The sequence below is a fragment of the Nestor notabilis genome, unplaced genomic scaffold, assembly GCF_000696875.1.
Source record: "Nestor notabilis isolate BGI_N333 unplaced genomic scaffold, ASM69687v1 scaffold7111, whole genome shotgun sequence".
Classification (NCBI taxonomy): Eukaryota; Metazoa; Chordata; class Aves; order Psittaciformes; family Psittacidae; genus Nestor; species Nestor notabilis.
The window spans coordinates 17432-35030 of record NW_009913265.1 but is presented as its reverse complement, the minus strand read 5'-3'; the positions used below and the strand labels follow the sequence as shown (position 1 = coordinate 35030).

General features: G+C 37.0%; 1 protein-coding gene across 1 annotated transcript in view; it reads right to left on the bottom strand.

Annotated features, from left to right (window-relative positions):
* Positions 1-17599, bottom strand: part of LOC104412396 (ryanodine receptor 2-like) — a gene marked incomplete at its 3' end in the record, with an annotated part of 47931 nt that overhangs the window by 14920 nt on the left and 15412 nt on the right. The window contains exons 8-11 of the mRNA XM_010023117.1: positions 14455-14538; positions 12804-12953; positions 11773-11932; positions 1654-1801 (exon numbers count right to left, since the gene is read on the bottom strand). Coding sequence (XP_010021419.1) covers positions 1654-1801; positions 11773-11932; positions 12804-12953; positions 14455-14538 — 542 coding nt within the window. The remainder of the gene's footprint in view (positions 1-1653; positions 1802-11772; positions 11933-12803; positions 12954-14454; positions 14539-17599) is intronic.

Genomic DNA, 17599 nt, shown 5'->3' with positions numbered 1-17599 from the left:
TAGTGCTTACCCTAGTAAAGGACTTTTCAGTCTCTCATGCTCTGCCAGTGAGGAGGGGCATGAGCAGCTGGGAGGGAGTAGAGCCAGGACAGCTGACCTAAACTAGCCAAAGGGATGGTCCATACCACAGCACATCATGCTCAGTATAGAAACACCATCGTGGTCGCAGATGTGTGGGTGGGGGGGGGGGGGGGGTGGGTGTTACCTGGAAGGGGACAATCACTACAATGGGATGGGATGGGCGTCAGTCAGCAGGCAGGCAATTGTATTGTCCATCATTTGTTTCTAGTTTTATTCCTCTTTCTCTCCCTTTCATTAAAATTATTGTTATTTTTACTGTTAGTATTAAATCATTGAACTTTAGTTCAAGTATTATACTGTTCTTATCTCAACCTATCAGTTTTGCCTTTTTATGTTCTCTTCTAAGACAAGGGAGAGTGAGTAGCTGCATGGCAGTTATTGCCGGCTGGGGGTAAACCTTGACAGACATGTTTTATGCATCTGAAAAACTTGAGAGGGTCATAAATTGTGAAATCTAAACCCTTAAAGTGAGTATAAAAACCTTTTGCTGAATGCAATTCCAGTCTTTAAGAAAAGCCAGTTTGTGGGACTATGTTCTGCAAGTCCTTTCGTCTGGGAATTTTTCAACAGGATTGATGACACCTTTCAAATGCAAGGATTGAAATTGTGTTCTTTACATTTCATTAGTAACTCTATGCTCAGAACTAGCTCAAGGATCTCTGCATTGTAAGGAAAAGATCAAATTTTTCCAGCAGTTTATTCCAAAGGAAAGGCAGGGGGGCATATGTTTCTCAGAGCTGTAAATGAGGAAACAGGATTAATACTATTCAGTGGGATTTGGAAGAGATTGTAGGCAATGAGTGTGCTTTGTCTCCCTCTCACCCAACACCACTAGACAGCCCCATTATCTTCATAAGAGGCAAAACCTTCTTATACCAGCAAACCCACCTTCCCAGAACCAAGCAGAAGAGATGCTCACTTACTCTGCACAGCATCTCCTTCCCACAATGGGAGGGAAGAAATTAAGAGATTATGTGTCAGCTTTAAACTCTCCAGACTAGGCATAGGCAGATTTAACAGTAAGACATGGCATTTTGCCACCAACACAACCTAGTCCACTAGAAAACATTGTTTTGCCCATTTAGCAATCCAGCCTTTTTAAACATTCATAGTATCAGTGATAACTTAGATTCAAAGTGTAATTTACTAGCAGCCTCTCAAAAAGCTACGGATCAGAGTAGGTACGTGCTTCAGAAAAGAATTGAAAATGCCAGGTACCCTCTGTACATGTTGGGTATGAGTCAGATCTGAAGAAATGCTTTACTGAAGGTCTATGGTTTAAATAGGTCCAAAATTTAACAATACTATCACTATATAAAGCAAGAAAAATAATCATTCATTAATCAATATATCGATACAATATACATGTATAGAATGCAACCATGTATTTTATTCCCTGGCATAAGATCATACATTAAGCAAGATGATAAACGTTTTCCTGATTTACTGTGTTTCAGGGCTGTGTCTTGTAGTATTCACAATCCTGATTTAAACTGCTTAAGCTTTTAACATTAATTAATCTTATGTGAAAGGGAGAGAAGGAGAGAGAAAAAGAAGAGCAAAATTAATCACCATGATCTTGATCAGGAGCTTCCAGGTTGTAACCATAGCCTAGAAGGGTGCGGACTGCTTCTCGAAGACTGTCTTTGTTTGACTTCTTTGTTCGATCATCTAAAAGAGCGTAAGGTACAAGGCGAGGATTTCGTCGATTTTTCACATCCTGTGTAAGTATGAAAAATCAATTCAATTTCAGAAATTATGCTTTGTCTTAAAAACAAAATTGTGCTACAGTAGCAGTAGCTATTTATACCAACAGAAATCATGGAACTGAAAATACAGCAAGGATTCAAAGATACTGCAATAGTCTAGAAAGTCATAACAACGGAAAGTAATACACAAATAAACGAAACTCTGTGGCTTATAGCTGCTTCGATTTGCCATCAAATTTACTTAACAGGAGAATAATACAAACAACAAGAACAGGGATAAATGCAAAGAGTTTGACTGAAAAGTCTAACAGATTGTATTTTCTACAGTGTTTATAAAGCAGCTACTGTAAGAAGTAACAAGTACATAACTAGAGACTACAGAGACTTCTGTACTGCAAATATATATGGTTTTTAAGTATAGCACTAAACAGTATATATAAAACCCCTAATAAATAAGATAAAACCAAATTAATAAACGCTGCTAGTAAAAATATTAATATGTGAAAAATAATGAAAAAGATAATAAACCCGTGCTTTACTATGTCAAATATTTGAAATACATTTTTCCAAAATAAAGGGTAATGGTAAGAATGTGCACTTAATGTGCAGAATTTTTGTAATAGGTAAATTAATGTAACCTCTTTTCCAGCTGAAATTTACATGTTGATACGGTTTGATCTGTGTATTTTCGGTTTATTAACACAACATTGATTAGGTTCTACTGTAGCGCAAAATGAAATTATTTGAAAGCACTGTTTGACTAGATTATTTAAACACCTAACATAATTTTATTGACTAACAGAATTGGGGTTTTTGTCTGCATTTTATTCTCACATCTTGTCAGCATTTGTTGGCAGTGAGAGAAACCATACAAAGAACTCTCTATGTTCTTCCTGACATCTTATTAAAAAACAAAAATAAAAATTAAAGTCTGGACATATAATGAAATACTTGGTCTTTGTTCTCTTGGGTACATATACCAAAGATATTGAGAGGCTTTGATTATTGGTCAGACTTATTAAGAAGGGCAAAAATAGTGCCTATTACTTTAGAAAGCAGTGCCTACAGTGACAATATCTTATTTCTTTTATAGCATTAGAGTTATACTTTTAAGAATGTATGTGGTTTTCATTCTACCTTTACCAGAAGGAAAGAAATGGCATGTCTATTCTGACAAATACTTGCAGGCATATTTTGTTGTCCTTTAAATGCTTAGATTAAAGGCTACCTGCCTTTTGCCTTATCATGGTGAGTAAATATTAAAGTGCAGTTATTAATTAGGGCTTGATGAAATCTGGTCCCACCAATGATCATTCTACAAAAAGAAATATTACAGGACAAGCATTACCTATATGCTAAAATGACTAACATAAAAATAAAGATAATGCATTGCTGGGACAAAAATTACTACACCATGTCAACTCTAGTTATAGTTAGTGAGAAGGGCAGTGACAGGGCCAACACAAGGACCATTTGAAAGGACTACTTTCCATATTTATTCCAAAACACTGAAACTGACATCCCCTTTTTCCAATATTTTATTTGGTAAATGTGGAAAAAGCCTGCTTCCAGAACAGAATGGACCTAACAGATGTTGCAGTAAATGTTACAAGGAATTATTTTTTGATCTAAGAATATTGTCATTAACGTAAGAAATGAAACACCATGGCTTTAATTATTTGTGATGGAAAGCACGTAAAAAGAGAAATAATTTCCTCTGAAACACTGTATATCCAAAAGATATTACAGAATACTGTGGTTAAAAATATGAAACAGAAGTTTCAAGCAACAATTATGTAACTTCTTGTCCATGATATTCAGTTAGACTAACGCACTGGTAATTGCCATGGCAACCATTAACATACATTAACATACAGGCAATCAGCTGATAACAGTGTATGATAATGAAATATAGTATAAGTACTTTTAAAAATGCCTAAGCACAAAATCTGAGTGAGAAAAAAACCTGAAAGACAAAGAAATCATAAATATTAAGCAAACCCAATTTTACAGTGTTTTCCTTGGGTTTAATTTTATTCAGTATTGTGACCTTTTTCTCATTTGGCTATTCCTTTAAATATTAATAGGAGAAGGAATTTTTATTTTAATAATTTTGCTCTTTTTTTTGTAGGGTATGTCTATCTAATTTTTTAATGTTTTACTTATTACTGAATTAAGAACTGTTATTCTTATACTCATCCTAAGTTTTTGTACTAATGATCTTCTGCAACTCTGTAGTTTAAGTGTAGCTAATCAAGAGAATGATCCTATACAGTGATTGAGCTTTGCACAGTCACAATCAAGTCAACAAGAAAATTGATTAGCTAAGAGCGGTAATTTTTATTGAGTACATTTGCAATGTGCACATAGACTTAATTCTTCGTGTTCAGTATGGAAAATATATTGTTTTGTAGTGTAGACTACTAAAAGAAGGAAAAATCAGGCTGTTTTTAATTTTTTTTCCAGAATTTTCCTAGTTTGTCAGTCTAATGCTTCATCGGAAGACTGCATATGGAGTTTGGCTGGCAACTACTTGTTCACCATATCATTTGAAAACAAAAGAAAAACACATGTCTTCATAGATGAAAAATTTGAGCTTGTCAACAAGATTCCATTTCAAATGGCTTGAGCTGGGTAGCACACATGACGTTTATATAATTCTTTGGTTTTGAATTCAGAACCTACCGTATCACAGGGGAAAAAAAAAAAAAGATAAAAAAGCCTACATATCTTATTATACAACTTTGTGTTCATATAACATAACACAAACACTGGATTAGTCATTTAGAATTCAATTTGGAGTTACTTAATTAAAAGAAAGCACTGCAACCATGAAAAGTGGGAATTCCTGGCAGAATGTGCCCTGACTATAAATAGAAAGAATTAATAAATTATGTTAAACTGGAGTGATGTAACACTGACCATGAAGTCAGTATTACCTTATACAGTGTACACTACAGATTTTGCTATTAACAGTAAATGATAGACAAAGAATCAATTCAACTGGTGCACGCATACTTATTTGTAAGGTATAAATGGATTTGAAATAAGTGATAATTGGTCAACAACAGCAGTAACTGAATAAAGCTCTTGAAAGCAATAGAAAAGACCTACAGAAAAAATAATTAAGCACCCAAAACAACAAATATCAACAAGCCTTTTAAAATTTTGATTACAGGTAATGAACACTGCTGCAAAATAATTCACAAAGGAAACACACTGAGAGCTGAGAGGTGTAGAACTGCATTCATTCATTTAGTATGTGACGTGTAGATTACTGATGTAGTGCACTGGACCTAGCAACTGGTCTTGCAAACTGCATAGACAGATGCTATGTAAGAGTAAGAATGAAAAAAGAAAAGTGTCCATACTGTCTACAGCAGCATAGAAAACCACAGCCAAATTCTATAAGCAGCTCTGAAAGAAGAACCTATTAAGAGATACAGCATGTGCAATAAAGTTTTACTCTTCAGAAGTAAAACAGTAACAAAAAAATAAAACCTCATATAAACCTCTAAAAGACATCTGAAATGATAATGAATAGTATAGTTTCAAGAGCTGTAAATGTGACACTGCAAACCTGTACACTCCCGAGCCTTCCCAAAGCTCTGAGAAGTTCAGGAACAGCACAGATCACCAGATTAAAAGGAACAAGACACCAGAAACATACATAAACATAACAAAGACAGGAAAAGACTGAAAAATAAAACCACAGACTAGAAAGAGTACAGGAGAAACATGATAATTTAATGGGATAAGTTTTGTGATTTTAACTGTTAGAACTGTATAGATACACATACTGTGTGGTATTGAAATTATTTTATTCTCATAACCAAGGCTGTTAAATGACAAGCACAAAGCAAATGTGTTTCAGCACATATTCAGTGAGGCAGAGATGCTGTTGTTCTCCTAGCTTCGTTTGTACCATTAGAAAACATTCATTCCACAGCTGTGACTTGATTCTGCTTGCTGCCATGTCTGTGGGTCTTGCAGTCTTCCACAAAGATTTCTGAGTAACTGCCACAACAAATGCTACTGGTGAGCTTGCCAGCAGTGCTGTCAGAAACCCACTCAGTGAGCCACCACGCAAGTGTGCCGCATATTATATACACTGTGATAATTTACTAACACCACACATTTCGTATCTTGTTATCCAGAGGTCTAACTTTTCTGTATTTATCATGGCAGCTCATGTTTAACCATAAACCATTAAAAATAAAAATTATTTTGTAAGGGAAAAAGGAAAAAATATAATTATAAATTGCTATTTACTAAGTAAATAATTTCAAGATTGCAGAGTCATCAGAACTGGAAAGCACGATAAAGTACTCATGAAACCATATTTTTGGCAATGTTAAAAATATACCCTAAATGTATCCACCCGAAGTGGAAGCTGCGTTCCTAACCTGGCATACTAGCAGTTGAGTTCTGTCCTTTGAAGTACGTGTGTCCTTCGAAACATGCGCAGAGCTTGCACCACCTTCACTAAGGACCACACCCATATGGAATGCCTGGCAGAATGCTCCCTGTCTATAAATGGAACTAACACATCAGTATAAATAATGTAAAATGTGAGAGTGAGGTAACATAAGTAGTTTATACAAGGACAAGATACCAGTTTTGGTATATTAAGTGACAAGGTAAGTGACAAGCTTTCAACTTGTGATTTTTCCAGTACATCCATATCTCCTCGGTGTGAATCTACAGAATAGTATCTCTCTTGCACTGCAGCACTAGGCAGTCTAAGAAGACCAACTCTTGATCAAATAGGGATGTCATATGCTTTCTACAAAAATATATTTAAAAAAAAAAAAAAAAATCCCTACTTAAAAAGGCCAAACTGTCTAGCATTTTAGGCCAAAGAGAAGTCAGACTCAGTAACTGCTTCACAGTCCTGACTAATCCTAGAACAGGAAGTGCAGAACACCTTTTTTAAGATGCTCTTCACACAGTGGGAAGAACATTTTAGGTTGTCACCCAGTCCTGTAGGTTCATGCATAAACTTGCATGAGTTCCGAATATTTTCCATTCATTTGTGAGGATTTAGTCACACATGCATCCTTTTATACTTCTATGCTATATTTCAATCAGCTTGTTATGAGAAATTTGCCAAGAATACCCAAGCAAATAAGTGAGGTAATTATAATAGGACATATGCCAAAGGGGGGTTGGACCAGATGACTTTTCAAGGTCCCTTCCAACCCGAACTATTCTATGATTCTACGAAAATCTGTACGGGGGTGGGGGGGAGGGAAGCAAGCCCTCCCTCATTGCACAAATGTGATTATTTTAATTGACTTACATGAAGGTTATATTGGTCTTCTGCCTGGATCTATTTCCATTTGTGCCTTTGAGAATTTACCATTTCCCCAGTTCAGAGAAGACCAACCTGCAGGCAGCCACAGTCTCCCTTAAAGGGACAGTGTCAAGTATTTTCATACTGATTGTGTGCTTGGTTTTCCACTTATTCTTACTCTTTAAAACATCCTTTTAAGCAGGAATATGTATTCTTCCTACCTGGTTTGTTTTTTGGGTTTTGGTTTGTTGGTTTTTTTTTCCCTTCTGCTCCTTTCATGGAGCAGTAAGCTACTGCACGTCTGTACTACTAAAAAATACTTGTTCGTGATCAGTGTCATCACAGTTCTGGGAACTGTATTTATTAATTAACTTGTGCTCCCTCTGCTGGCTGCCTGGTTGGCTCTGCAGCAGCAGGACAAAAATACTGTGTATAATCAGGCACAAAGAGCAGTAGTGGATTTAGAAGAAAAATAATCTGGAACTTGAAAGGCATAATCAGTTTGTAATGGTTAAGAAATGGTGTATACATGAACTACTGACAGTATCCCTTTAATTTTTCATATGATATAATCATGAAAGTATGTGGTACTTATGATGGGACAGACCTACGAGGCCACCTAATCCATCCTACAGCCACAGCAAGATTGCTGTTTAACAGTTGGGAAGTATGTTTACACATTTCCCAATGATTAGTTCATCTGCTTTCAAACATCTGTAAGCTTTTTTCCCTTAGGAAAGTACTTCGTAGCTCTGCAAGATCTGCTTATAGTATTATACAGCATAACATCATGTCACTCTATTACAGTACTGTAACATGTCTCAATAATATAATGGAATGACAAAATGTAGCCCACAAAACAAACCCACTGTTGAAGTTAAGCAGAAGCACATAGCAGTGTGTATAACAGCTAGCAGCTTGCCCTGTGATACGTATGTCAGCTAAATGAGAAGCATCTTTGCATCGCATCCAGAAAGGAGCGCCTTGCTATTCTGCTCTCTTCTTTTGACTTTTAGTGATTGGTAGTTGTTATCTGCAAACTGTAAGCACTCTTGGAACTCAGTTGTCTGTCTTCTCTCCGGAAGAAAATAATCTTAATTATTTGAAAAGAGAGAAATAATTGAATTAAGAGGATATCAACATCAACACCCCAGGCATGGCAGCTTTTAGAACACATGGTATTGGTGGGAAAGTTTTCAAGGACATCATCTACCTGTATAACCATACATTAGGCTACTGTAATTTTGTCTTCCAAAAATAAGAGGAGTAAAATATACTGCTGATTTTGTTGATCTCTTTCCTGAAGGTCATTAGTATTTCTGAGCTCTTGGTGATTTTTAACAACTGTCCTCTGTTGAAAGCGTAACCGTGATGCTGTTCACTGCGCCACTGTCTAACATGCTCAACTACACTGCTCTACTCAGCACAGAAAAGTCTCCAGTCAATTTGGATGAATCAGGCCTAATAAAATGTTTGGAATCTTAAAGCAGAAGCATCGAAGACTGAAAAACAGTGATTTAAGTGGCTTTCCAACTCTCATTGTGATCAGCTTCTTAGCGTGATCAGGCACATCAGCTGTTTACTTTTAAATTCTCCAGATCCTTCTTTGCATGGCCATATTTGTTTTAGTAAGAAAGAACAAGAACAGTTCAGTACAGATCATAACTAAGCCCAGTTAAGATTTGAAGCAGAAACATTTGTTGAAGTCTCTTTCAGAGGACAACCTGGTAATCAAAATCAGAGTGCTATTCCCACTGACTGAAAAAAGTATCTCCGAAAACCTAACCAGGTGCCACCTAGTTTATTTTAAAACATAGCAAATCTAAGTGATAGTGATAACCTCTTGATACAGTAACTTGTATTTGGCCAACAAAATGGATTTAGATACTTAATTTCTAATTGTCCAGTCAGACACCTTTGTGGAAGAAGGGTAATGCTCAGTTCAAGAATTACTAGACTAAGGGGTTTAAAACTATACCTGTATCTTCCACAAGTTTTCTCACACCAGACTAGAAATTCTAATAAATGAACACAAATTTGAGTTCACTTATAATGTTGAGCTTTGTCACCCAGCAAGCAGGGCATATATTAAGAAGGAAGTCTAGGGAAGGCCTGATTTTCAAGGCCCTCATGACAGTATTTTAAGGGTTAGTAGATGAAATAGTTATTTAGTAAGTAGATCACAGGGTCCTCCTCTTTTTCTCTTAGTGAATCTCAAAACTGTCTCTTCACAAGGCCACACCGTTTTAGATTCAACAGCAAGGTCTTTCCCCAGGCACAGCACCAAGAACATAAGACAAACTTCATGATTCTTCCAACATTAAGTTGAAGTGTTTAATTTTAGGTTACATCCCATACTAGGTTTGTTTAATCAATATTCTTATTTAATTTTTTTAAACCAAACTTGTGGCCTGAGGCAACTCCACTGCTTTTTGGGAACCATAATAAAAACTAATGATTTATTACTCTCACACCACACCTCTTAAAAAACAGAGCCATCTATGTCAGCAGGCACATTAAAGCATACATAAAAGACAGTGTATAAGCACATTGTGGAGATGTAAAGGAGAAACTTCTTTTCTTTGCCACCCACTACTACTACCTCTGTTTCTTATCATTCCCAATACAGTAACCCTGAAAAAATCTTTGACAGCATCATTTAACTGCCTTTCTTACTTAATATCTAATTCAGAAGACATGAAATTTAACTGCAAATTCACTCCAATAAATAGGACAAAATTATTTGTGGGTTTGGTTGGGGTTTTTTCCCCAAAAGATATACAGATATACAGGATACATTAAATTGTCTTCAAGATCTAAGAAACTTTACTACATATGAGTTGTGGGTTTAAATTTTCCCAGCGCAAGCTAGAAATATAATTAGATGAGATGCATTTGATTCCAGAAACTTCTTAACTACACTTTAACCAATAAATTCTGTTGCAAAACTAAATTTAATTTTGGGATATGTCAGAGTTCTATCAAAGCTGTAACCATTTCCCAAATTTCATTCATTTCACATCTCCTGATTGGCAAGAACCTGCATTGAGAGTGTTTGGCTTCTGGGAAAATAAAAAATATGGAAGGCATGGCGTAAATCATTGCATGCATTCTTTAATATATCAGAACTGTCTCTTTTGAGCATCTATGCAGACTCTTATTCTAGAAATGAATTGTGTACTAAGTCCATAAACAAAGGATTGAAATAGTGGGATTGAAATGAATTAATCTGCATGACCTACCTGACAACAGATAATCATCACTTCTGACACTTCTCATGATTAATATTCTACCAAAAATGTTAACAATACTTCCAAGGGCTACCTTCCCTTACTCAAAGGTGCAGCATGAGGGGAAAATTTAATCCTGTTGTAAGCAGGGGAGTTGCACTAGTACTGACATATATTTAGTGTCAATCTAGTAAGGGATATTACATGCATTCCAGTCTGAAAAAAAAAAAAAAAAGAATTGTCTCATTGTCTTCCTAGACCCAAATATGGAGCATGGATTTCCTAAATAATTTACAAAGTACCACAGTGAGAGCTTTATAATAAGATACTACAATGGACAATGCTGAAACGCTATGCGGCATATATTTTGTCACATAAATGTACTTTGCAGTATGCAAAAGTGCCTAACTTAATATATCTATAAAAACATATTTTTTTTATATACAGAAGTTTTGCAAGTAGAATGAATTTTGGTTTTATAAAAAAAGCAGAATTTGAAATGTGCTGAACTGTGTAACTAGAATTTCTGTCAAAAACCAAGCCACTGTTTTGTAGGCAGGAAAGTATGTACCTACTAAACAGCTGTTACTCATTTTTGCAAATTAATGACCTTTTATGCCCAGCACAGAACCATGAAAACATGTTTTTGTTCCCAAGAGGTGAATTTTCCTAAAATGTCACTGTGATATGCTACCACACATTTATTAATAGAAGTGAAGACACCTTTCTCTACAACAAATTTAAAAATCATCACAAAAAGAAGACAAAATATGACTCCTAGGGGAAAACTGATATAGTATCTGTCTTGAAAAATAATATATAATTAGGCTCATTGTAAACCGATTGGTGTTTTATTTTTAAGAAAACCAAGATCCTGAGTTTCACTGTTAACAATCGACCATGCTTAATTTTTACTCCCTTCCCTTATAACACATTGTGACACCTACCACATGGCATTTCTACTCACTGAAACAAAGCCACTAAAGTAGGACCGGAACTTGGAGACTAACTTAACTATTCACAGTTAAATATGGCCTCTGCCAGAAATACAGCACATTAGCAAAGTGATTACTAGAAGTTCACATTCTGATTTTCCTGGATAAACAAAATTATTCAATTCCCAGGACTGCAAACATTTAAATTACTTCCCTACTGAAAGTCAATGTTTACCTTTCTTAAAATACTAGAGCATATTAGCTTCCTGCATTCAATTTTCTCACCCTGAGATCCAGACAGCATACAAGAATATAGCACCAATTTTTTAATACTGCTTGTAGAAGTGTCTCAGACTGCTGAAAGATTTAGCAGGATTGCTTTAATTATGTATTTTTCCTTTCTTTGACTGACAGACTCCATTAGCTGCTGCTTCTTGCCTTTGTATCTCCATTATTCCCATTTAACTGTGAAATATCTCAAGAGAGAAGTGTTTTTTCAAGTGAGTGAAGTTAGCACTTACCTGCTGGATACCATACGTCCAGCCTTGCCTTATACGGTCCCTTGCCCACACATTGTGTGCATTCTCTGCTAATTTATCTACCATAGCTTCTTGAGAGGGAGTCAGCTTGATAAAACTCAGATCCATGGGAGCAGGCTTATATCCACTCAACAACTGGTAGCTGTCAAAAAACACAGAACTTGTTAAATTAATAAAATTAATTTAAATTTAATAAGATTATAAAAAAATTAATTTATCATAATTATAAAATAAATTTAAATTAATAGAAACTGCAAAGGAAAGAAGTGACATATATGTAATCTATCTATATAAATCTGTCTTTGAACATTAATAATAATAATAATAATGTACTGACATATGATTTTGTTTCAAGCTCAACAGAATGAAGTAGCTGGGAATTAAAGCTACCCAAAATGGTCTGAACTAAAAACATATTTAAAGTATTAGTACTTTCACATATTTAAAATAGTAGATTAAGATGTCGTTTATCTAAATACTTTAAAAACACTATTTAGTTCACCTCTGAGCACTTCACAATACTTACATAAATTCTATCTATCTCCTACTGAAGCAAGAAAATATATATAAGGATGTGAGAGACACAATAGGCCAAATGGCTTACTCATGATCACCTAAGAATTCCATGTAATAAAATTTGTCCTCATAATACTTCATACCCTAACAATCCTTCAAATTATAGAAGTAAACGTTTGAAATTTAAGCATGACTTAGAACAGAGAGACCACTTCCTCACTATTTTTAGCACTCTTAAGAACAAAGTGTTTACTTTTATGAAGTTGTTCCCACCGAATTATGGTAATATCCCACTTTACTTACAACCAAACCTTCCTCGATAAAGGACATAATGCATGTGATGAGGGATGCAGCACATCAGGACTTACTAAATTTACAACAAAAACCTATGACATTAAGTGTCACCACCACGGCAGTGGACACTGATGAAGGAAGGTGCAGGGGAAGGGAAGCAGGAAAAGGAAAGCAGGGGTGGGGCAGATATCCAGGGGCTGTACTGGGTCTCTGTGCCCAGGTGCTGGTGCGGGGGTGCTACAGGGAGGCCTCTGTGAGGAGAGGCCAGAGTTGCCCTCTGCCGGACACAGCCACCTCCAAAAGGGACCTGCCACTGGCCAAAGCTGAACCCTTCAACCACACTGGCGGCATCTCTGGGAAAAAAATTGTAAGAAACTGAAAAATCCTGCACAGGCAGAGGGGAGTGAGGGGAAGGTGTGAAAAACCATCTGGCACACACCAAGGCTGGTGGCAGGGGGAATGGAGGTGCTCCAAGTGCCAGAGCTGGTGCTTCCCTGCAGCCCCAGAAGAGACCATGCTGGAGCCAGTGGACGTGCCCAGCATATCCCAGAGTATTTCTCCTCAAACACACTGACAAAACAAAGAGCTATTTTGGTCATAAAGAAAGGGGTCTGTAGAAAATAAACAACAACATTCTCTCACTGCAATTATATGTGCTGGGTTGTTTGAAGAATTGCTAGTTTAAATAATTGTATATTTCTGTACAACTTTGTCATTTTCTTGTATTTTCTTTATTTGGACTGACAGGGAGAAATCCAGAAAAAAGAAACAGCATTTATCCCCATTTATATTCTAAAATATTCAAATACTTTACAAATCTTACTTAATTTTCTTCCAAGATAACTATTCTAAAACCCATTTAAACGAATTATTGATTGAAAACAATAACTGAAAACAAGCAAGCATTTAAGGGGGATTATCATCTATAACCATGAGGTTGGACCTTCCCTCAAAATCACCACATTAAAATATAAAGTTTAAAAACAACAGTTCAAGAACATCAGTCCAAAAGTCAACCATTCATATAGTTACCAGTTGGCAAATTTCTGTTACTGAATTAAGCAAGCAGTTGGCAGTTGTGCTGCTGTCTCCCACGTGCCAGCTAACTGCCCTCATGGTTCTCTCTGCTCAGGTAGCTGTGAAGTCTCTTCACTGAGATGAGTAAAACCAGACAGTAATGGAAATAGCGAATCAACAGAATTAACATGTCTGTCAAGCTGGCAATTACTGTGTTCTTTCCTGTCACAGTCTCTTGCACAAGTGTTACATTGTGCATGTAAAAGCTATAATAGCCACAGCTGTTTCAATAGAACAGTAAGGTCAAAGAACCAGGGGTCTCAAAGGATGCTCTAAATTTATTCACAAAGGATGTGCATATTGTATTTTGGGATGCAAATGAATACTCAACGATAAGTATCAATCGATACTAAGGAAAATAACAAAAGCATATTGTGTGTACAAATTCATGTTGGAGACTTGTCTTTAGCTGCAGGCTGAAGCTACTAGTTGAAACACGTAGTTAAAATCCCAGCTCCTCCCTGTTCATCTGCTCATCAGTATCTTACTGCCCTCACATTGCTCAGTATCTCTGCGGGCCTCATCTTAATACGTATGTATAAAAGAACTATGTAACAATATTTCAATGAATCACAGAAAACCTAAACTTTGTCTACACATCAGAATGTAAGCATCTAAAAGAAAAGGGGTGGATGAAGGTTTGTGTAAGTTTCTGAAAATATGTATGCATACATGCATACCCAAATACCAATAAAACTAGCATTATAAATATTGTTAAAATACAGTTTGCTTAACTCACACTGCCTAGCAAAAAGATGCTTCTGAATTTCAACTTACTTCTTTGGAAGCTTCATTTTTTTCACTTTTTCTTCAGCATGTTCATCAGCAATGCCAACATGGCAGCCTAATGCCAGCAGGGTTCTAGGACACAAAAATCAGAGATAAATTACTGCCAATGTTTCTATTTTCAGAGTTGCTGCTGTGTATATAAATAGCACTACACAACAAATGAGACCTATTGGAATGACAGAAGTGTAACATAGAAAGATCAACACCAGCCTTTTTTTATATGTAATAAGCTTTCTGACAGTGTTAAGAAAATGACACAAGATGTTCCTAAATATTTTAGTAAAACTACGAGTGGACTACTTCAAAATGGAACTATCATACAGTTTATTGCATCTGTAAGTGGCAGCAGTTGAAAGATTCCCTTGCCCTTGAAACATTTCTGCCTTATAAAACTTATTCATACTGTTCTATATCAAAATCTTTTTATCTTATGTTGTTTACTTCAAAGATGATGCAAACAGAAAAGGCAGGAAATGTTACTTGTTATCCTTAGAAAGCGTCTTCTTTACAAAGAGAAGCTGTTATTCAGAGATTTTAAGTGGATTTTGTTAAGTCATGACGGGAGAAAGGACTGACAGTAGAATGCATGATAAGGAGGCCAAAATTGCCGTCTTAATGCTTGGTATGGATGTTGCACATTAATCCTTTTCAGAAAAAAGGATTCAAGGTAGACATAGTGTGTCTTGTACCACAAGACTTAGACCACAGAGCCTCTGACCCAAGCAGCCTATTCTGGCCTAACTCTGCAAGATGCAGCTCATTTCAAAAAACAAATCATAGAATCCTAGAATGGTTTGGGTTGGAAGGGACCTTAAAACTCATCTAGTTACACCCCATCTAATTCCAACACCTTCCATAGACCAGGTTGCTAAAAATCCCATCCAACCTGGCCTTGAATAATTTGAGGGATAGGGCATCCACAAGTACTCTGGGCAGCCTGTTCCACTGCCTCACCACTCTCATAGTAAAGATTTTTTTTCTAATATCTAATCTGAATCTACCCTCTTCTATCTTAAAACAATTTCCCTTTGTCGTATCACTACATGCCCTTGTAAGAAGTTCCTCTCCAAATTTCCTGTAGGCCCTTTTTAGACACTGGAAGGCTGCTGTAAGGTCTCACCAGAGCCTTCTCTTCTCCAGGCTGAACAAGCCCAACTCTCTCAGCCTGCCTTCATAGGAGAGGTGCTCCAGCCCCCTGATCATCCTCATGGCCCAACTCTGGACTTGCTCCAACAGGTCCACAGCCTTCTTATTTTCGGGGCCCGAGCAATGGATACAGGTGGGGTCTCACGAGAGTGTAATAGAGAGAGGAGGAGAATCATCTCCCTAGACCTGCTGGTCACACTTCTTTTGGTGCAGTCCAGGACTAGGTTGTCTTTCTGGGTCGTAAACACATACTACCAGGTCATGTTGAGGTTCTGACTGACCAACGACCCCATGTTCTGCTCAGGGCTGCTCTCTCCCCAGCCTGCCTCTGGGATTGCCCCGACCCAAGTGCAGGACCAACTTGGCCTTGCTGAACTTCACGAGGTTCTCACATGACCTCTGGATGACAACCTCCAGTTGTCAATCACACCATATAGCTCAGTGTCACTGGCAAACCTGCTGAGCGTGCACCCAATCCGACTGTCCATGTCACCAACAAAGATGTTAAACAGCACCAGTCCCAATACTGAGTCTGGCAGAACGCCACTTGTCACTGGTTTCCACTTGGACATTGAGCTGTTGACTGCAATTCTGAGTGGGACCATCCAGCCCATTCCTTGTCCACCAAGTGGTCCATGTCCCTCCAGTTTAGAGACAATGATGCCACGCAGGACAGCGTGACATACTTTGCAGAAGTCTAGGTAGATGATGTCAGTTCTCTTCCCTCATCCACCAATGCTGTTGCCCCATCATAAAAGGCCAATGAATTTGTTAGGCATGATTTGCCCTTTGTGAAGCCATGTTCACTGTCACCCATCATCTCTTTATTTTACAAGTGCCATGGCATAGTTTGCAGGAGGATCTGTTCCATGAGTGGCATGCATTCACCTGGGTCTTCCTTTATTTCCCTTTTTAAAAATGAGGGTTATGTTTCACATTTTCTAGTCAGTGGGAACTTCACTGGACTGCCACAACTTCTTGAGCATGATGGACAGTGGCTTGTCCACTCCATCTACTGCTTCCCTCAGGATCCATTTATTCATCTTATCACGTCGCATGGACTTGTGCACCTGCAGATTCCTGACAACACTCTCAAAAGACTCTCTACATAACCCTACAAGAGTGTTGCTACATTAATCAGGCTTCAGAATACTTCAGAATTCTTCCTTTCCTTACACTCACACTATACAGAAGTATGAATCTTAAGTCTCATTTGCCTCCAGAATTTTATCTGTAACTCATTAATTATTTGTTCCTGCATTTATGTTCAATATTGAGTTATCAGGTCTTAGCTTCTTTACCCTAGGTGCATTACTAAATTACTGTCACTGAAATGAAGATGCTAGACAAAAGTCAGAGATCAGTCTGGAGTCCAATCAGAAGCTTCTCAGAATCTGAGGGTGACATCCATATATTTGATTGAAACTGATAAATGCAGAAAAAAATCACAAGTATAAATGTTGGACTCCATTCCCAATGTTCCCAATGTGGAAGAAAGCTGGAAAACAAGGGGTTTATTTGTTCTTTTCACTAGTTAAAACGGTATTTTCAAGCCTTGCTTTAACTATATTTACTGCTCTTGAACTGACTGAGGGAAAAAAGAACATAAATATTGCTCTAGCAGTATCTCTCTTGGCAGACGAATTGTATGTTTCAGGAGTTTCTTACAGCATATTTTTAGTGCTAGCTACATGAAGTAAACCCTAGAGTTATAGCCTCTGAGCTGTGATTTAAAATTAGGCAGTAAAATCAGATATGAGGAAATCAACGTGCAGTGGCCACCTCTATATTATCTGCTAAGAATACTACATGCAGCTAAATTTCAATTGGCAAAAACTGTACATGATTCCTATGCAGTTATCACCAGCATAAGAGAACGTATCTAACAGTGGAAAGCAGTACAGAGGAGCTAACCCCTGGTAACTCTAATATTCTTGTAATGTAAAACAGGAATTTGAATCCTACATTATCTCCACCCATACGCAGC